Consider the following 16,154-nt stretch of genomic DNA (forward strand, 5'->3'; position numbering starts at 1 on the left):
TGTGTACATCGTGCTTCGCCCCTTTATACAAAATGGAGGCCATGTTAACAGATGGTCAGGGTGTGTGGGGCGGTCACCTTGAACTGCTCCTCGGAGGCGATGAGGACCGAATGGCTGCCCTGCATGTCGGGGGCCTTGGCCAGGTCCCGCGACACCTCGTAGGGCTCGGGCAGGGGGTTTCCCCGCCCGTCCAGCACGGCGATGGAAACCACGGGCGCCCGGTGCATCAGCTGGATCTCCTTTCCCAGCACGGCCTCCACGCTCTGCTCAGAGAACTTCTCCTGGGAGGGCACCTCCAGGGCGTACGCGTACACCGAGCCCGAGTTGGTGCCCGCCCACATGGTGGGCCCGTGGTGAGACCCTGCAGGGGCACAGAGGGAGTGGGACACCCACATCAGACCACTGCCTGACACTCTGCCCAAATGTTTCCACCACTCTGAATGTGCCTACTGAGATCAGTCTGTCTGAACAGACTGGGCAAAGCTCCACAAAAAAGTCCTTTTATAGATCATCCAAATACTTCAATCCTCTTCTTACAGTCATTTTACAGTTACAGCCTGCTCTTCTGTACTATGTTCCTACTTGATGCACTGGATCCTCATACTTACAGCATGACAACAACTCTACATCACAGAGCCAGTCTGCTTATCGTTGTGTTGCAGTGCAATTTTCTTGAATTGCCTCATTATTATTCAATACTTACCATGGCTTTTGAAATGCAAAAGCAGTCCTTTAGTGATGTGCCAGTGAATTAGAGGAAAAGCCAATGTGATCACATTTTGCTAAAACTATTTATCATGAACCAGGAGGAAAATTTACATAGCTTGTAATACTAATGCAATAAAAACACAGCCACATTGCAATGCACTGCTAATAAGACAGCATGTAGGTCTTTGTGGCTGACATGGAAAGACCTGAGTCTGTAGATTCTGAAGTGAACTCTGTGTACCTTGAGCTTGGCTTTCTACCACATGCTGTGTATAATATATAGTGTATTAAGTAGTTGTTGAAATATACAGCATTTATCGTCATTTCTATACACAGCTGGGGGGTCAGACTCTAGTCAAGGACAAAGCCATCTACTGTAACTTTTGTTGCTAGAAGAAAACCAGATTTCATCTATATAATTACATTTTACAGTATTTTTTCCAGAACATTATTCCCATAAGTGCAAGGACTACTCGTAATGTGAGGCTCATCAAGTGGTTTAAACAATACTTAATTCAAGACAGTGTTTTGCAAAGAAACCACAAGAAGCCACAAAATGCTTTCCACATTGGACTTATCCCATGGAACCTGAAACTAGAGAGCACTGGAGAAAAACTGACCTCCAAATCGCTGTATTTCTCAGGGAGATTTTACCTCCCACTGACCCCAAAGCACTGAAGCTTCAAGTGCGTGTTCTGTAAACTGGCTCATCCATTTTTTTGCTTAATTGAATCATAAAAATAAATTTGCTGGCAACTCAAGGTTACACCATCGTACAGGCAGAAGTGTGGACTGCCCATAAACGCAGGCAGTTTTCGCACCAAAGCCTGAGCCCTCCCACGCAACTGGCCAGAGAACCAGGAATGAGAAAATACTCAAGGCTTCCAAAATTGAATTATAATAACTACCACATTGTTTAAAATTAGCACAGAGAAGAGAATCTAGTGCAACACGGTATGTTTAGTCTGCAGTGGTGGTCTGGGGTTGGATTTGTTCATTGGTCGTTTAATCCACGAGTAAAGCAGAGAATACGAGAACCTCTGCCAACATTTCAGCCCACACAAGGAAAGCACAGCGCCAAAGCAAGTGTGTGGAAAATTAATAGCACCATATTTAAGTTCCACAGCCTGATAAGGTCAAATTCAACCCCAGTATATCACAAAACACACCAAGAGTACCCATGCAGGGATTCTGCTTTGAACATAATTTAAATATGATTTGCTGTGAGATGATTATGAAACATTAAAGAGAGGTAAAACAAGGCAAAGGACTTCAGCTCTCCTATAAACGTTGTGTACATAGGCATACATGTAACACAGACTATATCTTTAAGCAGGTTCAATAAAAAAACCCATAAAAATGAACAATTAGTAATTAATTGAAGAACCCTGGCCTATAATGTAAACATGAATAGGTGGCAATTCATGGTCTTACCGTCTCTAAGATACGTGTCAGCAAAACATAGACAGCGCACCACTCCGGAAAGAGAGTCGTCAGCGGAGCGGGGCTCTATCCGCCTCTGCACCGGCGCCATCTCCACATCATGAGGGCCCGCCTGCTCTGCCAGCTGGGCATTGGCCTCGTGCACCTGTGAGAGAGGAGCGCCATCACCCTCACGCCCTGCCTACAAAACAGCCATCCTTTGGTTCTCTGGTACCAAATATTAAAGGCTTGTTACAGTTCAACTGTTTACATTTAAAATAGGAGGCCGTATCTGGCATCTAAATGGAACCCTTCGTGCTGTATTGGAAGCTCACTTTGCTGGTTGGACTGTTGACCAAGACTCGCTTCTTGCCAGAAACTCTGCTCTTTCGGATTCTTCTGAAGGACTGACGCAGAGACTTCTTCAATGACTTGACCCTTGACAGGGGCCCTTCCATGGCCAGCGAGTCATTGGGGTGCAGTGTACATCTGGAACAAGTCAGCAAAGCACTCAGCACACACAAATACCCACCTTCAACCTGATGCCATGCCCTGAAACATACAAAAGTGCCCTACAAAAGTGTTAACAACCTTGATACGGATGAGCAAAGATGGCTATGAAAATAAATACAGTACAGTAATGAGCTGTATTGTGAGCTAAAAAAAGGAAAAAGTATGTTCTTTTACACAAACACAATTATCAGAGAAAAAAACATTTCAAAAGTACTTATTGTTTCCAAAAACGTCACAATTATCCACCCCCATTTTAATTAAAAAGTAGCATGTTAATGTAGATATGCTTTTGTTTTGTAAAGTTAACCATCTTAGGGAACTGTAAGCATAGCTTCCTCTTCCACTGAGGTTTCACCCACGTAAGATTCATCCGTCACTATGGGGAAAGGCCAAGAAATTGCAGAACAAGACAAAGGGCTGTTCCTTCAGGAGTCAGGAGATGGTAACAAATAAATATAGAAAAAAACCATCCAAGGGCCACAGATACCACCTCGGCCAGTAAGTATTTTGGAAGGGTTTCCAGACAAAAAGCCTCTATTGAGGGCAATCAACAAAAAAAGCTTCAGGAGTTCGCCAAATGGCATTGGAACTTTGCCTGGAAGCAAGTGTTATGGTCAGATGAGACAAAAAATGAGCTTTTGGTCATGTACACCAGCAGTGGGTTTGGCTTCTGAAGGACACTTATGCTAAAAATAATTCTGTACCTATGATGATGTCAATGGGTTGTTTTACCAACTACTGGTCTAGGGCTCTTGTTAAAGATACACTACAAGTATGTGGACACCTAATGAGTGATCTCAACTATTCCAGCCACACCCATTGCTAACAGGTGCATAAAATCAAACATACAGCCATGCAATCTCCATTGACAAACATTGGCAGTAGAATGGGTTGTACTGAACAGCTCAGCCATGATGTGGAAGGCCTCACAAGCTCACAGAACAGGACCGCCGATTGCTGAAGTGTGTAGCGCATACAAATGACCTGTCCTCGGTTGTAACACTCGCTGCAGAATTCCAGAATTCGCCACTATCCCTGGAAACAACGTCAGCACAAGAGCCATTCGTCAAGAGCTTCGTGAAATGGGTTTCCATAGCCGAGCAGCCGTATACAAGCCTTAGGTCACTATTTGCAATGCCAAGCGTCGGCTGGAGTGGTGTAAAGCACACCGCCATTGGACTCAGGAGCAGTGCTCTCAGGAACGATGAATCACACTTCACTAACTGGCAGTCTGATGGATAAATCTGGGTTTTGGCAAAATGCATAGTGCCAACTGTTCTGGCCCGAATAGTGCCAACTGTAAAATTTGGTGGAGGAGGAATAATGGTCTGGGGCTGTTTTTATGGTTTGGGCTAGGCCCCTTAGTTTTGGGGAAGGCCCTTGCCTGTTTCAGCATGACAGTGCCCCCATGCACAAAGCAAGGTCCATAAAGAAATGGTTTGCGGAGTTTGGTGGGGAAGAACTCGACTGGCCCGCACAGAGTCCTGACCTCTACCCCATCAAACAGCTTTGAGATGAATTTGAATGTCGCCTCCGAGCCAGACCTTACCCCCAACATCAGTGCCCAACCTCCCTAATGCTCTTGTGGCTGAATGGAAACGAATATGCAGCCATATTCCAAAATCTATTGGAAAGCCTTCCCAGAAGCATGGACACTTTTACAGAAGAAACGGGGGGTCGAGCTCCATATAAATGCCCACGGTTTTGGAATGAGTTCAGCAAGTATATATATGGGTGTGATGTTCAGGTGTCCACATACTTTTGGAAATGTAGTGTGTATGGAATCATGAACTCCAGCAAGAATTAATACATTTTGGCCAGAAATCTGGTTCCCTGTCAGAAAATGTATCTTTCAGAAAGAAAATGATCCCAAGCATACCTAAAAAGAAACAGCAAAATGGCCAGCTGACCACAAAACTGCTGTATTGCAATGATTATTTCAGTTTCCAGACCTGAACCTGATCAAAACATTTGTGGTTTGAATTGAAGGCAGTCCACAAGTGCAGACAAAAGGATCATGACAGATTCTGCATCGAGGAGTGGTAAAAGATCCCCCCCAATATGTTCACAGATCTCATAAAACACTATATAGAGGACAACGCAGCAGTGTTATCCTTGCAAACAGAGTGCAGAAAGAAGATAGTGAACATTAAGCGCATTTATGATTTCATAAGTATTTTTTGTTGATTCTATTGAATTATTAAAGTGGAATATTTTCCACATGCTTGAGAATTAAAATATAGCCCAGTACTTGCACTATTTTATTGTGTAGTCGTTTCTGCTCATCTCTATCAAGGTTGTGAATAATTTTCGGTACAGTAAAATATGTGTCTTCATAGTGTTGGAGGGGGGGTTAGAGGGATAAATCATAAATTGATGTTAAATCATAAAGAACCCCTGACACCATGAAGGCAAATATTTATATTTGAGAGCACACTAAAGAGAATCATTGAAGTAGAACATCCTTGTAAACCACTTTACAATGACAATATGCAAAATTCTCCAAGGCTGTATGACCTCCCTTCTCTTCAGCTAGTGAACAGGCCTTGCAGGAAGGTTGTATAAGAGTGCAGGGCTGTGGGAGAGCGAGGGGTTACCTTGCCAGCACAGGGCTGCGGCGGTGGTAGTCAAACAGGCCGAAGCCATGGCTGGTGCCAAACGCAATGAGATTCCACTCAGCGTGCAGCGTTACCGCGGTTACTGCTGCCGGTGGCATGCACTGCACTAGGATTACAGGGTGGAAGCCAGGGGCAAAGCTGACTGGTCCATTTTTAGGGGCCAAGCGGTCGTGACCCTTCCAGGTAAAGCCCTCTCTGTCTTGTAGGATGTCCAGAGTAGCCACATTGATTGTGTGCTCTGACTTCTCCTCGTTAAGGTCCATCACCAGGACCTGCAGAGGGGGGGAAAAAAAAGAAGAAGAAAAAAAAAAAAGGAGACATTTTACTACTAAATACAGGCCTAAGCTTTAATTGTTCATTATTTATAAGAAATGCTTACTGGACTGATATGCTGTAGATACTGTAGTATGCCATAACATTAATATAAAGGTCCTGCTGTACAAGCCATGTTATGAGTCATGTGTATATTTATCAAAGTGGGGCTTCTGCAGGACAGCAATTACCTCAGAATCTTACCTGGCCAGCAGTTCCTGCCACCACCAGCTTCCCACTGTATTTGCACAGTGAAATCTTCTGTATTCCCAGCCTGGGATCATCGCTGTATGGATCAAAACACCCCACCTGTGAAAACAAAGGGGTATAACACATCAGGCAGCCAGCGGGAGGAGAAATAAAAATCGGAATCTCACCAGGTTCAGACATAAGATATCACCTGCATCCAATTTCCATATCAGAACGGCACTGAGCAGAGGGAAAATAAGATTGCACTTAAATATTTAACATTCCCCGTCTGTCTGTATTTCACTCTCTCTCTCACACACGCACACACACACGCTCACGCGCCCGCACACCTGCAAGTGCACACACACCGCAAGTAAAAGTCAACTTTCTGTTCTGGACAGTGACAATATTACATGCAACAATGTGAAGTATGCATGTAAGTTTGTTTTAGAACACCTTTGTACATATTCGTTTAAATTTCCTGTACATACCAATAGATATCAATAAATGAAAAGCTCTAAGAAAAATATTCGGTCTCTGACTGCCCCAGATTCTAAAATCAGCTGCTCCAAATTTCACTTTGCCTGAAACTTAACAACCAATCAGCATAGCTCTCTGCAAAGAGGCTTTCCTACCTGTCTGTCAATCCCGTTGCATGTTCACAGCAATGCCAGAGCAGGCAGGGTGGGGCTACACAGATACAGTAAGCGCAGAGATACTGAAAAGATAGTGCTAAAGCTAGCTAAAGCTATTTGCTCTGAATTTCACATTAAGACATACAGATAATGAAATGAGATTTTTCTAGTAAAGTAAAAATGAAACCCAATACATTAGCTAGTAGCCACAAAAGCAGCAGAGGTGGTGTAGCTGTTAGCTGGTGACAATATGCTGGCTAGCTTCCTAACGATGCAAAGCTCCAGTGCACTCATTTTGTCTAAATCTGCCATTAAGACTTACATATTGTTTTACTCCAAGAACATGCAGCCCTAAAATAGCCAAAAATGTACTTTTCTAACAAACATTGATTTATATGAAATTGGCCATAGTCACAGAATGGTTCACACATGCCCTCCCTCTCCAGAGCTCAGATGTCAGGCAAGTTGTGTGCATGTGTTTGGAGGGAGGGGCTCTGAAGGGAGAGCTGAGGGAAGGGGGTGGGAGGTGGTGGAACATTCCCTCTACCCCCCCCCCACCCCAAAATCAAGCTCTCTTGCACATTTCTCCTAAGTTACACACTGCAACTTTAACTAGAGTCCCAGTTACACACACCAAATAGAAATAAGTCAAATCAATGGACGTAAAACAGGACCAGCTGTCTACAATGCAATACAATGAAGAATACAATTATCCCATATTCAATTATAGAGAGTTGACTGCATGTATTAATCAGATAATATTGTTCCACCTGCCACTGCCGGCTGAACTTCCTGCAACTTATTTGGAAAGATGGATGAAAACAATACAAAGGAATGCATTTTAACCTCATGCAATAAAATGCTGGAATGTCCAGGAAGGCAGTCCACAGCATGACGGCGTTTCATCTTCTGCAGATGCAAGCAGAGTGTCTGTCTCATTCAACAGACAGGCAGTCTGCTTTTAATTAGGGAGGAAAACAGGGGGAATATTCCACCGAGAAGCCCATATGCTTGAGCGCACCGTGCCAAAACATAGTCTGGTTCGCTTTAAGGAGGGAGGCATGGACCGTGCCGGGCATAAGAGCAGGAAAGAGAGAGGAGAAGCAGTAGGGTCTGTGACAGGACTTGCACCTGTCATGACCCGTAGAATCATACACTGGAATATGAAGCCCAGTGTGTCTGAAGGCTTGTAAACAGATTTCTATTGGAAGAACAATAGCTAAATAAGCCCAATAATTAAAATAAATACCTTTTTAAATAAAGAGCAAACGTAAAGAGCGTATGCAGCCATTTCCTTAATGACATGAGTCATTCACAGCATTTCTTAATCCAGTGCAGGGTTGTCACAGTGATTCCATGGCTGGCTGGCTGGCTGGCTCTCACCTTCCTGAAGGGAGGCCACTCCTCCTCGCCTGCTTGTCCAAGGCTGTCATTATGGTCACAGTCTGTCTGGAAGATGTTGGCGGTGCTCAGTTTGTACAGAGGTTTGAGGGAGACCCCTGACGCATCCCAGAAGCGAACAGTGCCATCCTCATGTCTGAATGGATAAGGAGAACAAACAAGATCGTTGATCTTACGCCAGGGCAGAACTAATTATTTTGGCATGCACTGTGAGGAAAGGAACCGGTCCTTGTACGGATTTTAGTCATGTTTTCTGTGCAAAATACCCTCCTCCACTTTATTTAAAGAGAAGCCCACTGGCTTCCATTTTATAAATGTTCCCTGCAGTCTTCAAAGGGCAAAAGTATACTCTGGTGAACTACTATTCTTTCAGTAGAATCAGCAATGAGGCCATTTTTTCTGCTATTAGAACAGCCCCTCAGCTCCTAATTCACCACATCACACCGAATGTCTCACATCCTTACCCAGTTAGCAGCAGTCCTTTCTGTTTTGGATCAGGAGCCAGATTCTTCCCCCCATTGATTGGCCACTTCTAAAATATGAAGGGAACAGAGACATCAAATATTGAGCAGCAGCTACATTAATTATGATTTTGCTTTCATCCAGCAAGCTCAAGCCATGCAGATAGGAAAATGCATAAAAGACTGCACTGTACACAAAAACTTGACTTGATAGCTTAAATCTCTGACACCGCAGTTCTTCGAGTCTACTTCACAGAATGGTACATACAGACATACGCTCATAATGAAGGAAACCTCTTATGTTATCAGTTCTCAGAAAGAAATCATTGTGTTATGTTAAATAATGACAGTAGCTCATGTGTACATATATACTTAACTCACACTAATAATACCTGCCTGGTACTTTGCGGCCAAAGTAATCATATTATAGCTATGTTAGGAGAAATCATGGGACTTAAGATATCTGTGTCTTAATATTTGTACATTTGTGTAATAAAGCCATAAACTAGAAAGAGTACACATTAAGCCAACACTGCAGTTACTCCTGCCATCCTATTTAACTGTCTCCTAACATTGTTTGGGCTTGGATATTTACATGATTTATTTAGTCAATGCTCTTATCTCAAGTGACATACAAGATAGTGCTTATAATATGGTTAGAAGAACACCAGTATAAATACAAACATTGGGTAGCAATCAATGCCAAACAACATCACAGGAAGTGCTGTAATATATACATTGTATGAATTCACACAAATGGAAACATTAATGGATGTAGCATTTGTTAACAGCCTGCAGATAAGCAGAGCTGCCCCTGTTGGCACCTGATAGGTCAGAACCAATACTACTGAGCCACAACAGGTAACCAGTGGAGGGAGACCTAGTAGAAATCAGAATATGTACAGCAAATATTTTGGTAGTCAAACAAGTCAAACAGAAGCACTCTGGAAGAGCTAAAGGCCAGGAGTCACAAGCAGGAAGACCTGCTAGTAGAGAGTTATGGTCCAGGCTGGAGTGGACTAGCACCTGAGTAACAACCTGGTAGTGAAAACAGGGCAGCTTTATCAGATATTATAGAATAAACCTGGCTCACTGATGCTACAGTAGCAGTGAGTGGCAGCTTGTTGTCTAGAGTCACGCTAAAGTTTTTGGAAGTCTGAGATCCATTTCGGTTTTCAAATCACATGGTCATGATTGCCTTGCCTAAGCAATCGATTTACCATGTGGGTCTGTGGCTGGCTCTGATGCTGCCCAGCACTGATCACCCTCTCCCACAGCTTGTTTGGCACGTTGGAAATGTGACAAGAGCAGGTGATGGCAGAGGAGTGCAGCGGAGCGAGGTACGGAGAAGGGATGGTGGGCCACCCAGTGGTCAGGAGGTCAATCACAACAAGTTCTTCTTCCAACAGGACCACCAAGGCAGTGGGGTCATCAAACTCTGAGAAAACAATTTAAAGGTGTTCAAAACAGCTGCAAAATGCCTCCATTTCCAACAGGAAAATGTTCTCATTTTACATGATTGACAAGTGAACAATCTCACAAATGTTTCCCTAATATTACTGGACAAGAATCCTTTGACAGCTCACTCACCCTTTTCACTGTCTGTGTTGTAGATGGTGAAGAAGTCGATAACGCGAGACGTGAAGTCCAGAGTGACTTGAGTCTTCTCCTGCAGCACAGTTACACAGTGTCTGTCCCCATAGCTGGCCCTGGGCATGCCTCCACTGAACAGCACAAAGGGGGCTCTGGAACAGTCAAGAAGAGTTCAGTCTCACACCCTGCACTCAACACTGAACAGTACACAGGTAGGTCTGTAACAATCAAGAACAGTTTAGTCTAACACCCTGTGCTCAATACTCAACAGTACGAAGGAGGCTCTGGAATTTTTAAATATAAATATTTAACGTCAACACAAAGGCATATGTATACTATGAATGTGTCACCCAATTACATTTTTTAAATCCAATGTGTGTAAACTATGAAATAAAAAATACACGTTTTTTTTGGTGACCACTGAAGTTTATGACATTTGTTTTTCAGTGCACTGACAATATAACATTCCCAAAACCATATTATGGTTAACATTGTAAGAACTAAGCAGAGCTTTACATAGATCATAAAAAGAAAACATGGAAACAGACCTTTAAATGAAACGCTCCACTTTAGTAGTTTTCTGTCTGCTATTACGCAAAGCGATACTTACCCTAATTCTGTCGTCCTCCACAGGATCTTGTTGATTGCTTTGCAGGGGAAGGGGCCTGAGAGGCAGAAAAGAACGGCAGGTCGAAACTCAAACACAGGTACACTGGCACACTGTTCTGTAGTTAAGCACGTGTTGTCACCAATTCAAACAGGCAGGAAAACTGTGCCATTACCATAACACCTAGTTGTGAAAGCACTTAACTTTTATTTATATTCTTAAAGGACCAGAGAAGATTTAACACACTGTTCCCTCAAATTATATGCATGTGCATGAATAGCAAGAATAGACTTTTTAATGCGATGCACAATTTAAGAGGTCAAAAGGAATTAAAAGAATGAGAATTAAATGAAAGCTCCCAAAAGAAATGAATTAATTCACATATGTTTGCTTGTCAGTTATGAGCGATATCTTCAAGATTTAAAATATAAATGATGCCATTTCATAGTGCCATCTTCTATACCACCCCTGCTGTTGCATGCGACTCTTTCCCTTCTAAATTTCCTCAGCTTTCTACCCTACCATGGTAATCCATTCAGTCCACTTCAGACAAATTCATGGACTTCCCCTAAATCTCATTAACTATGATTCTCATCTAGAATCTGCCCATTCACAAGCACCAGTTCATAAACTGTCACAGACAAACTAAGATTCAGAAGAGATGCAACAATATGTTCATACAGAAAATATTCCACCCTCAACAAACTCAAAAGATAATTTCTATATTTATACATTTCTATAATTATATAGTTTATAATTATAAATATTACATGTCCATGATGCAACCTTCAATTTAAGTATATTCTCTAAGCTCTGAAAATCACCATGACGCATAAAGATGTATGTAGCGAATTGCACTTCAACCTCATAGGAATCTCTTTAAATATTCAGCAGACACCATTTTTAAAAAATTGCAATAGGCCATGTCTCCACAAATACAAAAAGATGTTTGGCATACCAAATTATGTATATGTACATTCTTTTTACTACTATGCCAAACAACAGACAGATATAGACACTTGGCTGACGTGTAGTCACACTTGCATGGCCTGAAGGCTGTGTATCTCGGCTGTTCTGCACTGGGGGCAGCGGGTGCAGGTGCTCACCGTACGGTATGGTGGATGTGATGGGCTGCTGGGTGCGGGGGCTGCTGCTGTTAACTGCCCACACCATGTACCCCCCGTCACTGTGGGAGCTGACGAAAGTCCTGCCGCTGCGCTCCCATGACAGGCTTTCCAACTGCTGAACGCCCAAATGCACAAGGCAGTAGAACAGCCACACACACACACACACACACACCCGAACGCATGCACACGCACACACACACACACACACCCGAGCGCATGCACGCACACATGCACGTGCACGTGCACACACACACACACGCGCAGACACACCCGAACGCACACACGCACACGCACACAATGTCAGCTTTGGCTGGGTCTTGACCAGAAAACTATAGAAAACTAAGACAAACACAACGAAGGACATTTACTAATCTATTAATTTACTAACTAGTGCCATTTTTCATTCAAGTTTCATTTTATTCTAATCACGAGAAACAGGCAGACTGCAAACTTAAATTAAAACCTAAACTGATTCACTATGATTACATTTTTATTCATTAACGCTATATGCATACATATGGCTTTAGGAGATCACAACTAAAGCAACCCTTAAATTTAAAGATGAAAACATTTGCAATGCTTGCTTTATTTTTTTATATTTACATTTATATTCAAGGCTCTATGCCTATATATATATATATATATGCAAGTAGGCTATACTTAAATTTAAAGTAAATAATATGGTCACAATGCTGACCAAGGGCCACATATGGGCTCTCAACCCCTGCTCTTGAGGACACCAACCCTCGGTACTGAATTTACCAGACAAAACAAATAAAAAAATTTTAAAAATCATTTGTAAGACTCTCTTATTAACTAAAATAAAATGCTATCAATAAAACCAACACAATAAGGCATAAATAGTATGCCATTCTAGAATCTTCTCGTCTGTCGCCGGTGAGACAGCAGAGCAGCAGTAACGTTGACAGCCATTGTAAAAATTTTTTTAAAAAAGCTACAGAAGACGCTGTGGTAAACACTTGAGTCAGATTCTGTACAGTGTGTGCTCCAGGAGCAGACTGGAGAAATCCTTGTCAGTCAGACCGCACTTGAAGTCATGCGTGATGTAACTGAATGAGTACAGGTGAAGCAGCTGCAGTGGTTAGTCCCCGTTTAAACTACATGCGAGTATGCATATGCAGTGTGTATATGTGCGTAGCGTACATGTGCATGGCGTGCACTTACGCACACACTCAGAGACACACAAACAAAATATGGAGAATGCCGGGAGGCAGCAAGACCACACACCTGGTTCCCTAAGAACAGGTTGACCACCTGTCGCGTACTCTGGTCCCACAGTACCACCAGACCTCTGCTTGGATATGTCAGGGCACGCGGCCTGCACGACTCGGCCAGATTCAATTGTATCGTCGGAGCAAGTAACAAGGCCTATCTGACGTGACACAAAGTGTATCTAAAGTCACGTAAAACAGTCATCACCAAGTTCATCTCCCAAAGCTAAAAGTGACCACCAAAAGTACGTTGATGACCTGCAAAATTCACTGACTTGGTATAGCCACATTCGAACTTCGTCCTATCATGCCTGTTCATTCAGTAGTATTGACTGCATGGCTTTATAGCTCACACATGTTTAAGATATCCAAAACAGAATCTATTATTTTTTAATGAAACACCGTGTCTAGACTTATATCCCTTATCGATCATGCAACCGACTCTTGATCCAGATCACGTTTCAAAAAATAGCAAGTCCTGAGCTTGTGATAGTTGCAATATTTCTGAGAAGAGTGATGCCAAATTCTTAAGTGTGACAAATTCCATCCGTAAACATCCTCCCATGAATTATCCAAAAGTTGAGTGCAGTGCCGTCTGAATGCACCTTTGTCCTGAATGTTAAAGCCCAGCCACATCAGAGATAATGGCTAGATTGAGCAATAGGGATGCTTTGAGATCACTTCCTGGCCAGATGCAAGCAGCAGTATGTGTACTCAGCTGTTTGGCAAAACCCACCAGAATACCAATTATGATCATTACTCTGCATTGAGACAAGTCCCCTGCATTCGAGGGGGACGTATTGAGCTCGCAGCCCACAAAGGTCACATTCAGGAAAGGATACTAGCGGTCCAGGGTTTCCGTTATTCAGACTGATTTCAGCCCAACCCTTATGTGACTTGCTCTTGAGAGAAACATTCATCAGGACCAGATATGAACTCGAGCTCGAAAGCACTGACATGTAGCATTAAAAGAATTTTGCGCTAGCGTGAAATTGAATTGCATATGAGGCGGCGGTGCCAAGCGCCACATCCTGTCGAAGAATGTGGGGGCACATCGGAGCGCGGCGGAGGGCTGGCTAATCTGGAGCCCTGGCCCATTGCCAAAGGGCGGAATGTGCGCTGCATTCATTGTGCAGGGATGAGGTCCGTCCATGTGGGGGCAGGGGAAAGCAGAAAGGAGAGGAGGAACGCAATTGAGTTTCAGTGGCTGGACTCCAGGTGAGGTGCAACTAGCCATGACTGGCAAAAATTCAACACTCTTTTGATTGGAGAACTATGAAACCAGACACCTAATGTCACAGTTCATTTTATCTCTTATCTTACAAGGGGCAAAACTATTTTGGCTAAGTTTAGCCATTTCAATCCTTATTGCTGACAGCTTAATCCCATGGGATATAACTTCATAAGAAACATTTATGTTTTTGACAGACTGACAAAAAGGGAAGCAAGTAATGTTTCATAAATGTCGAGCAAAACAATTGAATTATAGATATTATTCTGCTGATATTCATAAAACATTACAAATTACTTAGAACTGCATATACTATTGGTTCAAATCATGCTCCCCGTTCAAGTACATTTGAATGGAAAGCCACCATCTTGCAAAAAACCAGAATGGAGCCAGTAAACCATGCATTATGCCCAACTGCTTCCTTTAGCCACACTTCAGCAGCTGCTACAAAGGCACTTTGTTTAAGACAGGCTCCCAGCCGACACGCGCTTATTAACAGAGAGGCACGCTCCTGAACGAGATCGGCTAATGAGGGGTTCAGGGGTTCGTCGCAACAGCGAAAGAAACCTGCCATTAGAGACAACCGCGCTACAGCACCGCTATCGCACAGTAGAAGCTGTAATTTACTTCAAGCTTTAGCAGACCCTTTAAATGGAGGCTACGGACTAAGAAGTCAGTTTAATTGGCACCATAATGAACCATGGCAAATAACTGCAAAGTCCTGAAAGCTTAATAGCAGTATTTTTTCTACCCACATATACAAAAAAAACTCATCTGCCATACAAAGATTATAATTACTGTAGTACTGTAGAAAAGAACAGTAGATACTCTTGTAAGGGACAAAAGCTTAAGTGTCTTCAATAGCTCGAAAGCACAAGACATGATAAACTCTCACGAAGATGTACTCCAAAAAAAACAACCAAAACCGATAGTAACCTTTCCCCCAATAACACATGAACTCGGTGACTTGGTCAGACAGAAGGCGATGAAGGGAGGCGGAGGGCCCTCCTGAGGGGGGGAGGGACAGGCGCAGCTGGAGGTGTGAGCAGGGCCGAGGCCACGGCGCCCGGGGACGTTTGATCCCCTGAGATCAAAGCGACTGAGGCCAGCGTGAAACAGGCTCCTCCCACAACATACCCAAACACGGAGAGAGCAGGGTCAGGAGACGAGAAAACAGATAAAGGCTTCTCATCGGCTTCATTAAACTTAAAATAAAGAGCCCGTATAAAAAGGGAGTGCCCCACAATAAGTATTACACCGCAGGGAGCCCCAACTCTACTACATCCATGCCCCTCTGCCAGTCCCCACTCTTCCTGTTCTGACAATTCCTTAAGAAGCCTGTCACAGTGAGGAGGCACAGCACAACAGGCCCAGTGGAGGCAGCCCAGGAGAAGCAGGATTATTCACCTCTCCAGGGACTGTAGACACTCTCCACATCTCCGGTGGATATATATGGATCGTGTGCTAGTCACCCTCTGTCTGCAGAGATCAGGAGAATAATGACAGGAGTGCAGTGCTCATAACCACTCCAGTGTCACGGCTGGGGGAGAAGCAGCCGGAGGGGGAGGGGCGGCTGGGTGTCTGCTAATTTGTCTTCTGTGAATCTGAGCCGTCAACCTGACAAAGAGAAAGGGAGTGGCAAAAAACCCCCCAAAACATTTAAGAATCTCAAAATCCATACAAATTTCACACATCCCTACAGAAAGTGCTTGTAGCACTTGTAGACAATCTTAGCCTGCAAACCAACATGATCCCAATTCCATTTTCAGACTTCAATATACATTGGCTAATGGCTTTCCTGTGCCTGCATTATTTGACCTTACGACACATCTAAATGGTAAATGGACTGCATTTATATAGCGCTTTTATCCAAAGCGCTTTACAATTGATGCCTCTCATTCGCCAGAGCAGTTAGGGATTAGGTGTCTTGCTCAAGGACACTTCGACACACCCAGGGCGGGGTTTTGAACCGGCAACCCTCCGACTGCCAGACAATCGGTCTTACCTCCTGAGCTATGTCGCCCCGTTCAGCATTAAAGACGGACAAGTAAGGCATTTTTACACCGGCTTCCTTCCTCACCCGAAAGCTACAGAAGTAAAGCAGC

General features: G+C 43.5%; 1 protein-coding gene across 1 annotated transcript in view; it reads right to left on the reverse strand.

Moving 5' to 3' along the window:
* Positions 1–16,154, reverse strand: part of LOC135248572 (lethal(2) giant larvae protein homolog 1-like) — a 57,823-nt gene that overhangs the window by 15,256 nt on the left and 26,413 nt on the right. The window contains exons 6-19 of the mRNA XM_064323365.1: positions 16,055–16,136; positions 15,027–15,254; positions 12,835–12,975; positions 11,566–11,701; positions 10,463–10,517; positions 9,850–10,004; positions 9,480–9,697; positions 8,263–8,330; positions 7,781–7,934; positions 5,778–5,882; positions 5,241–5,533; positions 2,466–2,619; positions 2,143–2,296; positions 78–361 (exon numbers count right to left, since the gene is read on the reverse strand). Coding sequence (XP_064179435.1) covers positions 78–361; positions 2,143–2,296; positions 2,466–2,619; positions 5,241–5,533; positions 5,778–5,882; positions 7,781–7,934; positions 8,263–8,330; positions 9,480–9,697; positions 9,850–10,004; positions 10,463–10,517; positions 11,566–11,701; positions 12,835–12,975; positions 15,027–15,254; positions 16,055–16,136 — 2,227 coding nt within the window. The remainder of the gene's footprint in view (positions 1–77; positions 362–2,142; positions 2,297–2,465; positions 2,620–5,240; positions 5,534–5,777; positions 5,883–7,780; positions 7,935–8,262; positions 8,331–9,479; positions 9,698–9,849; positions 10,005–10,462; positions 10,518–11,565; positions 11,702–12,834; positions 12,976–15,026; positions 15,255–16,054; positions 16,137–16,154) is intronic.

The sequence above is a fragment of the Anguilla rostrata genome, chromosome 2 (genome assembly GCF_018555375.3).
Source record: "Anguilla rostrata isolate EN2019 chromosome 2, ASM1855537v3, whole genome shotgun sequence".
NCBI lineage: Eukaryota > Metazoa > Chordata > Actinopteri > Anguilliformes > Anguillidae > Anguilla > Anguilla rostrata.